The 16262-nt window shown below is 53.9% G+C and overlaps 1 protein-coding gene across 1 annotated transcript in view; it reads left to right on the forward strand.

The window, feature by feature from the left end:
* Positions 1 to 16262, forward strand: part of LOC103345127 (ATP-binding cassette sub-family A member 13) — a 302255-nt gene that overhangs the window by 117326 nt on the left and 168667 nt on the right. Inside the window, exon 25 of the mRNA XM_089315631.1 lies at positions 2091 to 2178. Coding sequence (XP_089171757.1) covers positions 2091 to 2178 — 88 coding nt within the window. The remainder of the gene's footprint in view (positions 1 to 2090; positions 2179 to 16262) is intronic.

Genomic DNA, 16262 nt, shown 5'->3' on the forward strand with positions numbered 1-16262 from the left:
GAGGCTCCATGGAGAACAGGGTGCAAAGGGAAGTCTTCCCTTGCTGAATGGGTATTTTCTAAAGCTTTATTCATTTACTTGAAAGGCAGAGTTAGAGAGGGCGAGGCAGACGCGCACACACCTTTCATCCAATGATTTACTCCCGGGATGGCTGCAGCCAGTGCTGCGCCAGGCTGCAGTCAAGAGCCAGAGCTTCGTCCCTGTCTCACGTGGGTGCTGGGGCCCTAACAGTTGGGCCGTTAGGGAGCTGGATGGAAGTGGAGCACGTGGGATGCAGGCGTCACAGGCGGCAGCTTTTCCCCCTACAGCACGACTCCGCCCCAGGAGTAAGTCTTGGCTCACTCCACTTCTGTCCATAAATGCACTGTGTGAGGGCTCACGGCGCTACGCTTCTGCCTTGTCCCACGTGGGGACGACAGCACTTAGGGGAAGTCTATCCCATGCCTCCCATGCTGCCAGCTGCTCCCAGGACCAGAAGTCTCCAGCGCCTCCATGCCGGGGGCAGTGCTCATCACTCCCCCCAACCCTTGCTCCCAGCATCCTGACCCCTGTCTCACTGTTGCCATTTGTTCTGCAAGGAGGTGCAGTCATGGTGCGACCCCGCCCTGTCTCACTGTTGCCATTTGTTCTGCAAGGAGGTGCAGTCTTGGTGCGACCCCGCCCTGGGGCCTTGCTATGGACCAGCAGGTGAGGCTGAGGTTGTCTCTGCGATTTTGCAGGTGAAGGTAACTACCTAACTGCTCATGAAAGTCCTGATGCCACCTCCAGGCTAGGAGGCAAACGTTCAGGATTCCACCCAAACTAATCAGCCCCACGCAGAGAGGCCACGTGCCTCCCGCATCTCTGCTCGCTCACTGTGGCTGCTCCCTGGGGCCCTTCCCCTGTGGGGCTGAGGTTTCCCCAGGACCCCTGCAGAGGGGTCTGGCTTTCTGCTTGTTTAGGGAATTGGGGATGGCCATGCCATCTGCAGAGATCGGAAGTGCCGGGAGGGTGCTGGGTGTGGACATGCTGAGTGTGAAGTCCAGCCAGATGGGCAGTGACACAGACGGGGCAGGGAGCCCAGCTCGTGCATGGCCCGTGGAGGGTGTGCCAGGAGTCTCGGCTCCTGATGTGGGTGACGGATTGCTGCAGGCTTTGGCGGTGTGGTCTGTGTGGGTTCAGCCGTCACCTGCTGAGCTCAGCTGCTGTTGTCACTGTTCTGGGTTCCCGCACCAAGCAGCCCTCGCTCTGCCGTGGAGTCAGGGCCTGCAGGCACAGAGCTGGCCAGCGTTGCCGAGTGGAACCTCAGCACTCGGGACCCGGAGCACAGCCTTGACCTCAGCGCGGGGCGACTGCAGGAAGTGTGATTGTGGACCCTGTGTCCCTCTCGTGCTCTGCCCAGTGTTTGTGCTGGGAATTCTCTCTCCATGGCTCCGTGAATCCTGGCCAGGGCTCAGGTGCAGCCCTTGGGTCTTGGTGATGTCCCCAGCCAGCTCCCGTCTCCCTTTGTCACGGCTCATGCTCTTGTCTCCTCACCTCTCTCCTGATTTGGGCCAAGTCTCTGGGTTTGAACAAACCAAGGCTGGACTTCTGCTTCCAGAACTTGCTAAGCGGGGACTTCCAGCAAGTTACATCAGCGGTGTTAGCAACATGGCCCGTCGCCCCCCAGGGAAGGTGCATGTCCAGCGGGGGTTTTTACCTACGAGAGCACGTCCTCCTTGCATTAGCGACAGACATCACAGTTCATCGTCTGATTATGCCTGCTTCTGGGATGTTGGGGGCAGTGAGTCACGCGTGGCTGGCTGCACCGTGTTGTCCCGCCTGACTGCTGTCTGTGGATGTGACCCGCCTTCTCTGCCAGCATGCATGGGCCTTGAGGCTCATGGCCAAGTTTCACTGAACTTTGTTTCCTACGGGCAGGCCGTCAGCCAGCATGCTGAGGACTAGGCAGCCTTAGAGTCACGCCAATTAAATGAATGGCAGCTGAACCCTGGGGTGTGTTTGCGGATGTTGTCATGACCTGGTTGGGTAATGGAGGCAACAGAACGGGGATGCAACGTGGGAAGGAACATAAAAATAACACGTGGCTCATTTTGTTTGTTTCCAAAAAGGTGTTCTTGACGCTTCTGCAAGACTCCAACGAGAAGTCTCACCTTGCCCCGGGGAACAAGTCCGAGGCACAGCACAGCCCTGCCAGCCGTAAGTGCAGAGCGCGGGCTTCTGTTCCTCGCTCAGTCCCTGTCGCTGTAGAAGTTAAGCAGAAAGACAGTGACGCTAACGAGGGGTGGGAGTGGGCAATGAGGCATGGTGAGTCCAGGCAGAGGCAGAGAGCACAGTTTTCTCCTGGCTTGCAAAGAACTGTGTGTGTGTGTGCGTGTGTGTGTGTGTCCTTGTTCTGCGGGACCTGACTTGTCACCATTTTCTCGTGTGTGCAATCAGCACGGTGAAATCTCTTTGCCTTCTTTCCCCTCCATCACAACCAGAGCCATCCAGCTGTGTTCATCGTGTGCCTGCTGTGTGCAGGCACGGGGCTGGTGGTGGGTTTGCATGGCTGAGGAAACCCCCCGGTTTGGGCCTTCCACCCTGCCTCTGTCCGTTTGGGGCGAGATTGTGGTGCTGGCCTTGAACACCGCGTCACCCAGGGTCCAGAGGTGGTTTCTGGGTGTGCGACTTGAGATCGATTCAGAGTGATTCCAGTGCTGTTGTAGCAACAACCTCCGCCGGCCCCGGGAGTGTGGAGCTGACTTGGGAACATGGGCTGTCACTCATCCTGCGGTCCACTGGGGACACGGGCCCCGATGTCACTGCAGTTAAACGCCACGTGTTGTGCTGGTTATGGCAGAGGTTTGCCAAGCCGCGTTCTCCCAGCTGGGACCGTGGGGGCACCGCGACCGCTCTCCTCCTCAGCTCTCGGCTTCTGCAGCTTTGAAAAGCGCGTCTGTTGTAGCTGTCAAGGTAGTGTGTAGTGGTTTCTCGTGGTTTTAATTTACGTTTCATTAGTGATTATTTTGACCATATTTTTCCTTTTTAATAACTTTACTGAATTATGTTACATGCAACACCATCTGTGCACTTAAAGTGTGTAATCCAGTGGCTTTTACTTTCTTCAAAGTTGAGTGTTCATCACCGATGACAACCTTATGCCATTTGCATTAGAGAATCTACGTCCGTTGGCCGTCCCTGTTCCATATGGGCCGCCCACCTGCCAGTCTCAGGTGACCGCCAGGGTATTTCTTACCTCCACAGGTGGTTGTCTCTGGACACTATGCTGGCCAGTGTCCAGACTGGCTTCTCTCACTCAGTGTGGCATTGTCAAGGTTTATGTCAGAGCATGTATAAGGATTCCTCAAAAAACTAATGAAAAATAAGTGTTAGGTGGCGCCAGTGCTGTGGTGTAACTGGTAAAAGCTGCTGCCTGCAGTGCTGGCATCCCATATGGGTTCGAGTCCCTGCTGCTCCAACTCTGATCCAGCTCTCTGCTGTGGCCTGGGAAAGCAGCAGAAGATGGCCCAAGTCCTTGGGCCCCTGCACCCACATGGGAGACCTGGAAGAAGCTCCTGGCTTTGGATGGGTACAGCTCTGGCTGTTGCGGCCAACTGGGGAGTGACCCAGCAGATGGAAGACCTCTCTCTCTGCCTCTCCTTCTTTATCTGTGTAACTCTGACTTTCAAATAAATACATCTTTTTAAAAAACAAAAAGAAGTGTTGGGAAAAAACAGATTTCAAGATCTTATACCAAAATAAACATCTTTTCAAAGTTTGAAAATTATCTGGGAGGCAGAGAGATGGAGAGATAGGTGCTCTCGCTCTCGCTCGCTCTCTCTCTCTGTTGATTCACTCCCCAGAATTCACGATCAGAAGGGCTGGGCTAAGGCTGAAGCCTGGAGCCAGGAACTCAGTCCAGGTCTCGCACACTGGTGGTAAGGACCCAGGTACTGGAGCTGTCACCTGCTGCCTCTCGGGGTCTGCATTAGCAGGAGCCTTGCGTTGGACCCAGGGGCTCTGATGCGGGACTCCGGTGGCTCAGCCTCTAGGTCAAACGCCTGCTCCTAAACTTATCTTCTGATTCTAGTTTTCCGTGAACTTCCTGAGGCACGTCCTGTGAGTGCGGTGTTACTTTGATTGCCAGTAACACTTGTTGTATGATTTACCACATCATGTCTGTCCACTCACCAGTGAGGGGCATTTGTGTTTCCAGTGTGGTTTTTTTTTTTTTTTTTCCTATTACGGATATGCCCCATGCATATTTCTGTATACCTTTTTTGGTGGATGAGTGTTTTCTCTTCTGTGTCTAGGAATGGGACGCTAAATCCTACATTTAGCCATTTGAGAAGCTGCCGCGCTGTCACTCAAAGGGACGCCGGCCATCCTGGTGTGTGAGGGCTCGAGCTGTTCCACCTGCCCGCCAACACTTGCTTTCATCTGCCATTTTGATTTTAGGCAGTTTAGTGTAGAGTGGTGTCTGGTATTTTTTATCTGTTTATTTGAAAGGCAGAGAGTCAGACTGAGATGGCCCCTCCTCTGGTTCATCGTCTAAATACCTGCAACAGCCAGGGCTGGGCCAGGCCAAAGTCCAGAGCCTGGGACTCAGCGTGGGTCTCCCACGTGGGTGGTAAGGACCAGGTACTGACTCCGTCGCCTGCTGCACGTTAGCAGGAAACTGAATTGGAAGTGGAGCCAGGGCTTGAGCCCAGGGCCTGCAGTATGGGAGGCAGGTGTCCCACACACTGTCTCAACCTCTGAACCAACAGCAGGCCCCTCCTGTGCTTCGATCTGCGTTTCCCTGGTGTTGATTGCCCGATGCACACTCCCTTGCATGGCCTTACCGACCTTGTGTATTTTCTCTGGGGAAATGCATACTCCTGTCCTTTGCACATTATTCAAATCGGGCAGCTCTCATTTCTGAATCTGAGTTGTGGTATGGAGTTGGGTTAGTGTGATGCTAACTGCGGGCTTTCACAAAGCCCTCCGCAGCCCAGCGGCTCTGGTCTGATCCCAGCTGCACGGAGATTTTATTATGAATGTGGTGGATCTGCAGGCCTTGAGAAAACCGCTGTTTTCTGTTTTTATTGAAGGATGTGATGCAGGCGTGGCTGGTCTGAGTGTGTACCCAGCATGTCCCTGTGTTGGAGCTTGGTCCTCAGCGTGGCAGCATAAGGAGGTGGGGGAACATTTAAGAGTGCATCCTCGCGGGGGTGATGGGGTGGGCCCTCCCTTGGGAGGAATCAGCGCGCTTCTCCCGGGAGCCACGACAGTTCTACAGTTTGTGAGAGAGCAAGACTGCCCTGCCCGGTCTCCTGGACTCACCAGCTGATCTCTGGGACACACTCCCACCCACCGCGTGGTGCAGCCAGGTGTCCCTTGCTGGAGGTTGAACCAAGAGGGCTGCACAAACTGAGCTGCGTAAGCCCCTGCCTGTGGGAAGTCCCCAGCCCCAGGTATTCTGTTACAGCGATGGAAAACAGACGAATTTGTGTTGGTTTTGGATGTTAAAAGAGCATTGAACCCCTGGGACGAATTCCCCTGGGTACCTGTTGCTGGGTTTTCTTTGCTAGGGATTTGTTGCGGATGTTTGTGTCTATGACAGATTCCGGTCTGCAGGTTTCTTGTCTGTGATGCTGCAGTCCGGCGTGGGGCCATGGTAGCACCGGCCTTCCCAAATGAGCTGTGAGAGTCTCCGCTTCACCTGTTTCCTGGAAGGATTGGTATTACCTCTCCCAGTGCTGTGTAGGATTTACTAGGGAACCATCTGGTCCTGGCTTTGGTTTGCGAGTAGTTATTTTTTATTATTCCATTCTTGATATAGGTCTATTGGTCTCTTAGGTGGTCCGTCTCTCCTCAAATCAATGTTTGTGCTTTGTGTCTTCCTGGGAATCTGGGCATCTCTCATCTTCAGTTTCAGCAATTCGAGTCTTCTCTCTGGTGTGCTGAAGTTCTGCCGATTCTGTAACTCTTTTCACCGAGTCAACTTTAGACTTTATTGATTTTTCTATTCTTGATGTCATGCATTCAGCCCTAATACTTACTTCTTTGCTCCCTTTGCTTGTTTAGTTTGAGTCTGTTCTCATCTCCCAGTGTGCAGGTGGGACGTTTACGTAGCTAATTTGAGCTTTTCTCCAAGCTCTGCTTCAGCTGTGGCCGAGATGTCTCAGTGTTTGCATCTCTATTTCACTCACCTCCCGGGATTTTCTAACTTCCCTTTTGATTTTTGCCACTGATTATGTAGACTTGTGTTTTCATTTCCACATGTGTGTGAGTTTCAAATTCCTCTTTTGTTATAAAGGTCCAATTTCATCCGGTTGTGACCTGGAAAGAGTGAATGATTTTCTCCCTGTTCTCACCGCAGTTTGTTTTAGGGTGCAGTATGTGGGCAGTGCTGGAAAGAGTTCACATAGCCTCAAAGAATGTGCACCTGCTGTGATGGGGCTTGTTCTGTAGGTGTCAGTATCATCCAGTCTGTGTTGCTCAAGTCTTCTGTTTCTCTGTTAATATTCTGGTAGATTGTTTTATCCATTAAGGAAATTTGAGTATTGATTATTCTGATTATTGTTGTTGAACTATCTATTTCTCCCCTTAATTTTTGTCAGTTTTCTCCCCATATATTTTGGGGGCTCTCTTAGGTGCATAAATAATTATAATTTTGTGTCTTCCTGATAGAAACCTTGCTTCATGTCTTGTGTCATCGTCTTCTTTTTTTTATTCTTTCTGATCTCCTGAGGCCATGCTGGCGTCGCAGCCAGTCAGTTTTCTCAGCAGCTTTGTGGGCTTCCCTTTGTTGCTGGTACAATTCCTCACATACACAAAAGTCAGGACTTATAAGAAAATCCCTTCTATAATTTTTTAGCTTCTCAGAGATGGTAGAAAGTACCATATTAAGCAGCTTCTCACAGGCCCTATGAGATGTATCTTGACTTTAAAAAATTTTTTTTTAAGGGCAAGCATTGTGGTATAGCGGGTTAATCTGCTTCCTGCGATGCTGGCGTCCAAATGGGCACTTGTTTGAGTCCTGGCTGTTCCACTTCCAATCTAGCTCCCTGCTCATGTGCCTGGGAGAGCAGCAGGTGATGGCCCAAGTGCCTGGGCCCCTGCTACCCCTGTAGAGACCCAGATGGAGTTCCAATCTCCTGGCTTCAGCCTGGCCCAGCCCTGGCCATTGCACCCATTTGGGGAGTGAACCAGCTGATGGAAGATCTCTCTCTCTCTCTCTCTCTCTCTCTCTGTCTCTGTCTCTCCCTCCATCTCTTTATTTTTTTTTAAATATTTATTTACTTATTTGAAAGGCAGAATTACAGAGAGAGAGAGAGAGAGAGAGGCAGAAACAGAGAGAAGGAGATGCTGGTTCATTCTCCAAATGGCTACAAGAGTCAGGGCTGGCCAGGAGCTTCATCCAGTCTCCCACATGGGTGCAGGGGCACGCGCACTTAGGCCATCTTCTGCTCTCCCAGGCCACTTAACAGGGAGCAGCCAGAACTCAAGATGGTGCCCGTGTGGGGAGCTAGCCCTGCAGACGGTGGCTTTCCCTGCTGTGCCACACTGTGGGCCCAGCAGTGACCATTTTAAGGGTTAAGTTTAGTGGTGCTGAGTGCATTTGCTTTGCACAACCATCACCATCCTTCACTCAAAGCTGAAACCCTGGCCGGCGCCACAGCTCACTAGGCTAATCCTCCACCTGCGGCGCCGGCACACTGGGTTCTAGTCCCGGTCGGGGCGCCAGATTCTGTCCTGGTTGCCCCTCTTCCAGGCCAGCTCTCTGCTGTGGCCCGGGAAGGCAGTGGAGGATGGCCCAAGTACTTGGGCTCTGCACCCGCATGGGAGACCAGGATAAGTACCTGGCTCCTGGCTTTGGATCAGCGCGATGCACCAGCTGTGGCGGCCATTGGAGGGTGAACCAACGGCAAAAGGAAGACCTTTCTCTCTCTCTCTCTCTCACTGTCCACTCTGCCTGTCAAAAATTTTAAAAAAAGAAAAGCTGAAACCCTGTGGCCATCAAACATCAGCTCCCCGCCCAACCTATCTTTTGGCAACAGTGGTTCTAGGCTTTCTGTCTGATGGGTGTGGCTGGCACCGTGTGGATGTGTCCTCTTGTGAGTGGCTGACGGATGCGTGTGGCTGGGGCCGTGTGGATGTGTCCTCTTGTGAGTGGCTGACTGATGCGTGTGGCTGGGGCCGTGTGGAGTGTGTCCTCTTGTGAGTGGCTGACTGATGCGTGTGACTGGGGCCGTGTGGATGTGTCCTCTTGTGAGTGGCTGACTGATGCGTGTGACTGGGGCCGTGTGGATGTGTCCTCTTGTGAGTGGCTGACGGATGCGTGTGACTGGGGCCGTGTGGATGTGTCCTCTTGTGAGTGGCTGACGGATGCGTGTGGCTGGGGCCGTGTGGATGTGTCCTCTTGTGAGTGGCTGACGGATGCGTGTGACTGGGGCCGTGTGGAGTGTCCTCTTGTGAGTGGCTGACGGATGCGTGTGGCTGGGGCCGTGTGAATGTGTCCTCTTGTGAGTGGCTGACTGATGTGTGTGGCTGGGGCCGTGTGAATGTGTCCTCTTGTGAGTGGCTGACTGATGCGTGTGGCTGGGGCCGTGTGGAGTGTGTCCTCTTGTGAGTGGCTGACTGATGCGTGTGGCTGGGGCCGTGTGGAGTGTGTCCTCTTGTGAGTGGCTGACTGATGCGTGTGGCTGGGGCCATGTGGAGTGTGTCCTCTTGTGAGTGGCTGACGGATGCGTGTGGCTGGGGCCATGTGGAGTGTGTCCTCTTGTGAGTGGCTGGCTGTGTTGCAGAAGAGCTGCTTGGTCACCCGTGTCCCACGTGACAGGATTTCTCTCTGAGGTCAGATAATTCACTATAAGTGTGATTGTGAGTATACGTGGCTCTGTCTGCATACCTCACGCACTGTTCATCCACTCCTCTGCTGATGGACGTAGGGGTTGCCTCCACTTTGAGGTGATTTTGGATGATGCTGCCATAAACGTGGGTGCATGAGTATCGATTCAAGCTCCTACTTTCCCCTTTTTTGGGTGTACAACAGGACTCGGAACTACTGGGTCTGGATACGTTTCGGCTCTTGGGGTGTCCCCATGCCACCTCCCACACTGCTGGCACTGTTTTGCATCCACAGTAGCAGTGAACAGAGGTTCACTGACCCCCACCCTCACTGACACTTTCTCTTCTCTTGTCTAAGGGCGGCCCCCCTAGACGCTTCCCTCCCGAAACTGCCACAGCACGTGGAGCTGAATTCCGTGCCTGAGTCCCCCTCCTGCTCAGTTGCTCATTGTCCATTTGAGTTCCCTCCTTTGTGGCATTGCTGTGGATCATCTCTGACCAGGAGTTATGCCGTGTGTGTGTGTGTGTGTGTGTGTGTGGCAGTCATTTTTACTGACGCTAACTGGGCATCCGATAGTCCATGCCCCAGGCCTCAGCTGCGCCCCCATGGATGTTTGCCTGGTGCTCGCCCATGCGGCCTCCACTCACGTCCACCTGGAGCCATCGCCCTCCCACGGGCAGTGCCACCTCTTTAGGACACTGTGTCCCTTTACCAACTTTACAGGAAAGGGGTCCCCCAGTATTTACCTGAGACTCTGCCATTCTTTTTTTTAATTTTTATTTTTAGACAGGCAGAGTGGATGGTGAGAGAGAAAGAGACAGAGAGAAAGGTCTTCCTTTGCCGTTGGTTCACCCTCCAATGGCCGCCACGGCCGGCGCACCGCGCTGATCCGATGGCAGGAGCCAGGTGCTTCTCCTGGTCTCCCATGGGGTGCAGGGCCCAAGCACTTGGGCCATCCTCCACTGCACTCCCTGGCCACAGCAGAGAGCTGGACTGGAAGAGGGGCAACCGGGACAGAATCCGGCGCCCCGACCGGGACTAGAACCCGGTGTGCCAGCACCGCTAGGCGGAGGATTAGCCTAGTGAGCTGCGGCGTCGGTGCCGTTCTTCTCCTCTGTGTTCTTTGAGCACACTGCACGTCCCTGCCTGTGCAGTTCTGAGGCAGTCACTCCCACCATCAGTGGCGGTTTGTCCCTGTGCTCTGATGTTGATGTGAACACTTTACCTGGACACACAGGTTACTTTCTCTTTTGGTGTTAGCATTTTGCCTAACGGTTTTATTTCTGAACGTTTGTTTCCTTTAGGAAACGTTAGTTAATGATTTTCATGTGTAAGAGCAAATTTAAGGAAAACATGATTGTCGCTCCCCCTCTTCATGGAGGAACGACACTAAACCCTGCCTAGGCTTCATATCCGAGTCACGGCACCATTATGTCGCTCCCCCTCTTCGTGGAGGAACGACACAGGACCCTGCGCTGTTCTTTCGTCTGCTCGGCCCTCCCCGGGTTTGCTGCTGGTTCTTCCCGGGTTGGCTACTGTCCCTTCCACCTCCGTGGAAGGGCAGTTCCCCCTGCCACATTCCCCACTTCCGCAGGGGAGCGGCACACCACCGGCCGGCTCTCTCGGGGGCTGCACAGGTGTTCCCTCAGATGTTCCTGGTGCATGCCATCTCTCTCCTCCTTTATAGTCCTCCTCCGCCAATCCCAACTCGGCTGCCCACACGCCAAGTACACTGCTCTCCTCCAATCAGGAGCAGGTCCTGCTGTTTATTGGTTGAACTGGAGGCAGCTGGGTAGAAGCTGTTTCTCCCTTCTCAGCGCCATATTGTGGGAGAGCAGATGCATAGAATAAGCCTTAATTCCAGTAACTCAGTCCAGTCCGGGTTGCTCCCCACACATGATCATTAGATTCTTACGATGACAAAATGTTTATGAGAATTTGGAATAATTTACACTGAAAAATATCACCCATATCTGTCCTCTTCATCCTGTTATGCCTCTGCCTTGAAAAATCCATGCTGTGAATTTGGGGAACAGTATGAAAACTCACATAAATATTAGACATAAAACGTGCAATGGAAGCTAATGCTATGTGACAATGGGTGGTGCTTTGAATTCAAGAAAAATACCCAGAGGAAGGAAAAATTATAATGTTTTCTGTTGCTGTTGTAAAATATGCTATAGAAATGTAATTTTATTTATCATTCAAATGACATTTTGGAGCTGGAATGTACATCATTGAAAAATCTGCTCAAGTATTTCCTGCTAAATGAGTGAGTCCAGGACACAGCAAAACAAATCTGAGAAGGGCTTGCTTGCATTAACCAATTTTATATTCTGCAAACTCCTCACATAAAACTACATGAGGCCTACGTAGATGATTTTATCAACACGTTAGATCAGGATACTGGGAGAGAGTGCTAATGTCTTCCAGCCACAGTGACCTTTAGTCCCTTTCTTTGAGGGGTGGGATCTACACCAGAGGAATTCAGTTTCTGGAATGGCCATTTGCAGAGGCTTTCTCCTCTGTCCTCCCTCCAGGAAAATGCTCCTGTTACTGATCCCTGCTCCAGCGGCACCTGCCTGTGGGTGCCCCTTCTCTCTGCACGGGCCATAAGTCTTCCAAGGGCCAGCCTTCAAATAACTCACTTCTTGCTTCTCTGAGAGATTGATGAAAGCCAAATAAAGCATAAAATATATACTTTCTAATCTAGGGCCCCCGGTAGCTCCGTGGAAATGAGTTATGGAGACGGATGCCTGGAGCCACACGTTGTCCTTGGGTCTGCTCTGTGGGGAGCGGGCGTCACTTCCCTGTGGAGAGGGGAGCCATGGGCTGCCAGGGTGCACTGGTCTGTGATGCTGGGGTCCGGTGCTCTCATCTCTCGCCAGCCTGACAGCCCACCTGGGGACAGTCTTGCCTCGTCTGTGAATTGGAGGAGGAGTCGAGGTGTGGAGATGTCACCTGCCTCCCCCCACCCCAGAGTGGGCCTGACACAAAACCCTCCCCCAGCATGGCACCTGCCGTGATGGCCACTTGCTTTTCTGAACAAGCCTCTCCAAGATCCGACAGACAGTTGGGCAGCACAGCACTTGAAATGCACGCAGACACGGTGGCCGCATGGACGAGGCTGCTTCCGGGAGACCACAGTGAGGTGGCATCCGAGTGACATCCAGGTTACCCAGCTCTGCCCCTCATCTCTCGCTGCCATGGGTCGGAGACAGGGCCTGGCTCCCGGTGGCTGCCAGTCTGTGCCACACCTGGCTGTGACGGCACAGAACCTCGCCCAGAACCACAAGTGCTGAGTCCATTCTCACCGTGCACTGGCATTGCAGACTGAACTGTGTGCCCTCAATGTTACTATGTTGGATTCCAAACCCCAGAGCCACAGCGGGGGACTGCATTGGAGACAAGACTTTTACACTTGTAATGAAGGTTCGGTGAGGTCATGTGGGTGGGTGCGAGTGTCCTGTGAGAGGGACACGCGACAGGGACAGAGACCCAGGGTTCCTGTGCCGTCGAGAAGGCAGCGTGGGGTTCGGGGAGAGGAAATCATCTCCATGCCAGGGAGAGAGGCCCCAGAGGACCCCAGCCCTGCTGTGACAGCTTGGTCTCAAACTTCCAGCCCCCAAGACCGTGAGAGAATGGACTTGGTGCCTGTGGCACTTTGTGAGGGCAGCCCGTCCTGGTCCCAGAAGACCGAGATGGGGCGTTTATGAAGAAACAGGTTGGTTTTGGGTAAGGGATCTGGGGGCTGGGAAGGCACGACTGGGCCTGGTGGATGAGCAGGGGCCGGACAGGTGCTTTAGAGCAGCCTGCTCTGCTGAGAACTAGCCTGCTCCCCTGGGACCTGCGTTGATCCCTGCATGACCCAGGCACCTCCTAGAGCTCCTCCCCCTCTTCACACTGTTACGTTGGCAGTGGCGTTTCAACTTGAGTCCTGGCAAGGACAAGCCGTGTCCACGTCACAGTGCAGCCCAGGCGGCTCCTTCCCTTGCTGAACTCACACAGTGCAACGAGGGAGGTTGCAGGGCTGGCCCTGCCCGGCAGCTTGGCTCAGCTCTGCCTGCTTCAACCACTGTGCTGAGGCGGGAGCAGCTGGAGTCCGTGGGCTCCAGCCCAGCTGTGGTGCAGGCCTGGGTCCCCTGCAGGCCACTCCTTCTCTCCCGTGTGGACTCTTCTCCCTCCCTCCATGGCGGCCCAGACTGAACACGTGCTGTGGGTGGTTACTTATTCCATGGTTTTCTTCCTGTAGAGTCAGTGTTTGTATCTCCCAGTGGTCAAGTCCGAGAGTGGATTCTCTCAACACTGCCCAGGGATCTGATCCTGCTGCCCTGGCCAGCTTTCCCCTACCTGTGCCAGGTCGGTTCCAGTGTCCCCTCTGGAGGAGCCCCGTCCTGAGCTGTAGAGAAAACAGGAGGCTGTGCCTGAGGGTCTGTGTCTGCCCCCCACCCTGCCGTCTGTACCACGTTCCTTCCTGTCCCCGAGACTTCCCAGTTCCCAGAGTCCCTGGCACTGTTTTCTGCCTCTTGTTCCCAGTGGGGAGTCAACACGCTCTCCACGCTTCCTTTAGGACAAGCCAAGCAGCAGGAGGGAAAGATTTCCTCCACCACTTTCCCCCCCGCCCCACGGCCACGTTCCTTTCTCAGAAGAGCTGTGAGACGCACTCTGGCTGCAGGTGCTCGCCTCTCTCGTGGGCCATGGTCCCCTCGGAGCACACGTGGGAGGTCTCGCCTGGCCTCACTAATGGCCAGCAGGCCACGGGGTTCAGAGGGCAGCTTTGTGAAGTACCCAGCTCCTCCTTGTTGGGCAAACTTCCCTCTCCTTGGACTCTGACATCGCTCGTAATGTCTCCGTGGTGAGCTCTCTCTTCCCAGTTCCTCCTCTGCAGGTGAACCTCGCCTGCACGTAACCCAGGTTGCTCAGCCAGCCCCTAGCTACTCTCCTCGGGGCCAGAACTCTCATCCCCACCCCGTGCCGCTGTGGCTCACCTGTCACCCGTCAGCTCAGATAGCTGCTGCGGCCCCGGCTGCCCCTAGCACCCCGATGCTGGCACCTCCGGCCACGTCCGTCTCAACATGCTCACGCCTGACCTATGATTTTCACCAGAAACCTGTGTTTCTCCCCCATTTTCCTTAGTCTTCAAAGATTGCCTCACTCTCTACCTGGTGTGCGAACAGCAGTGTCAGAGCTGTTCTCTCTCCCTCTCCATGGTCAGTCATCCCTCGTTGCCATCAACAGATTCTCCATGCTACAGCCCCCGTCTCCTCTTATAAATAAGTATCTGATCATTTACTCTCATTTACAGACACTTAGAGGTTTTTCAGTCTCTGGGCACAGTCCTTCTCCTCCTCTGTGCTGCAGCCAAACCCCACCCCTTTCAGCTTCTTCCCCCCAGAGCCTGCAACGCAGCTCTGCCCCCTTCTCTGAGGGTCCCTGCGGAGGCTTCAGTGCGTGGTTTGACCGCCCTTTGCATGGGCAGTGCTTGCCACCTGGCCAGGCTAAGTCCAGTCCTCCTTTTCACTTGTCCTGGTCCCTGCTCAGCAGTCCCAGCCCCGTGACGGGTTGCACGACGTTGTTAATTGCACTTGCTTCCCGTCTTTGCCCACTGCCAGCCCAGGCAGGCAGATCCAGAGCTGTCTGTCTGAATCCTGCCATTGAATGCAATGCCTTTTCACGGTCGTCACGGGACCCACATTTCTTGTCTCGCTGGCTAGAGGGATGAGTGGGTGCCCCTGTGCTCAGCATGTGGCTGCCCGGGTTTCACCTCCAGAACTCTGGCGCCGGGAGGTCTGGGTGCAGGTCTGATCTTCAGAGGAGTGGATCAAGTGGATCCCCACTGCAGAATGAGCTGCCCCCACTGGGTGCGCCAGGACCTGGCGGCTGTGTCCAGGGTCCAGTGTTGAGAGAAGGGAACTTATATTAAGGGAGGTTTAAAAGTCATCCAGGTACTTACTGCAGACGGCATGTTCCTAGACCCAGCTTTCCTGAGTTTTGGCCCTGAAGACTGAAGCATTCGCGTTTGTAGTGAGCACTCCACGGTCAGGGATTTGGGCGGTGTGTGGGCCCCGCTACGGAAAACACCCTCTCAGAGCCTTTTCAAGCCTGGGGTTTGCACGAGAGGTCATAAACCCACGCAACACTGGGCGATCCTGGAAGGATGGCCGGCTTCCCCGTGTGGCCAGCTGCCTTGGCTTTCATTTTTAAGAAGCTGTATCCTCTCTGTGGAGACCTGAGACTGCATTTCGGTTTTCAGCTGAGTGGTTTGCCCGCAGCACCTCGTTCGAGCCTCCGTTTTCTTCTCTGCGACTTAATCCTCTGCGTTTCATCCCTAATTGCGCTGCTTCTGGTGACGGGAAACAGTCTCAGCAGTGAACAACCTGCAGGGGCCTCCACCCTGCCTCGCTTGTCCCGCGTGGGGCCGCCCTAATTCCTGGCCTCTTCAGAGAGCTGTTCCGATTCCACCAGTGTCTCCTGGGCCTCAGCTTGGTGTCAGTCCCAGCAGGCCGTCTTGTCTTCTTTGTCCACACTTTCTTAAACTTCAAACGCTGCCTTCCCCACCAGCGAGGTAGGGAGGCACCGTGGCTGCTGCCAGTCAAGGTTTGCTTTGCACGATTGCCAAAACCAGCGGACAGCTAGCAGCAGGCTCCTCTCCAGGAGAGAGTCTGCCAAAACCACATGGAATTGAAATAGACTTGGGCAGGGTAAATGCCGGTGCCAGGCGCCAGGAAGTGGCTGCTTCTGTGGGGGCAGTGGGAAGTCAGGAACGTGTGTGGAGCTGCGACCCTGGCCGGCACGCAGATCAGAGCGGCCAAGGCGGCTCCTCGGGCTGCTGCCGAGTGTTTCCCATCCTCCTCTCCAGACCGGGGGCCACCTGCCTGTGAAACGGCGGCACTGGTGTGCTTCTGTCATCTGAAGTTCAGTCACTGCCTCCCGCATCGTGATGGGCAGCTTTGGTCATCCAGACAGAACCAGCTCTGGGCAGCCTGCACTGACTCGTGCCGCGAGGGCTTCACCTGCTCCCTGGAGCCTGGGGGCGCTGCGCAGACCATCCCAGCCTGGCTGCACGTTGCCTGTGCCTTGTTCAAGGCACTGTGTCTGGAGTGTTTTGTATCATACCTTGATAGGACCCAAATGAACACTTGAAATTCATTTGTGTCGTATACAAGGACCCTTCAAAGTTTCCTGAAAACGTGGAATGGAAAGGTTACTGGGGAACAAAAAGGTTTTGAAATCCTTGCAGTCTTCTCAAAATCACATTTTCCCTGAATTTTTGATGAATGTTGCAACATGGATTCTAAGAAATTTTGTGCTAAAACAAACATCTGTAAATTCTGTTTTCCACAAACTTTTGAATCACTCTGGTATAATTTATAGACGAGAGTGACTTCATGCAACATTTTTAGTAATTCTGTGCATGGAGCAAAGTTTCATGATGTGGAATTCCCCCTTGTGGTGTCATGTTGGC

The sequence above is a fragment of the Oryctolagus cuniculus genome, chromosome 16 (genome assembly GCF_051225735.1).
Source record: "Oryctolagus cuniculus isolate XC-2025 breed Fujian yellow rabbit chromosome 16, ASM5122573v1, whole genome shotgun sequence".
NCBI classification, from domain to species: Eukaryota; Metazoa; Chordata; class Mammalia; order Lagomorpha; family Leporidae; genus Oryctolagus; species Oryctolagus cuniculus.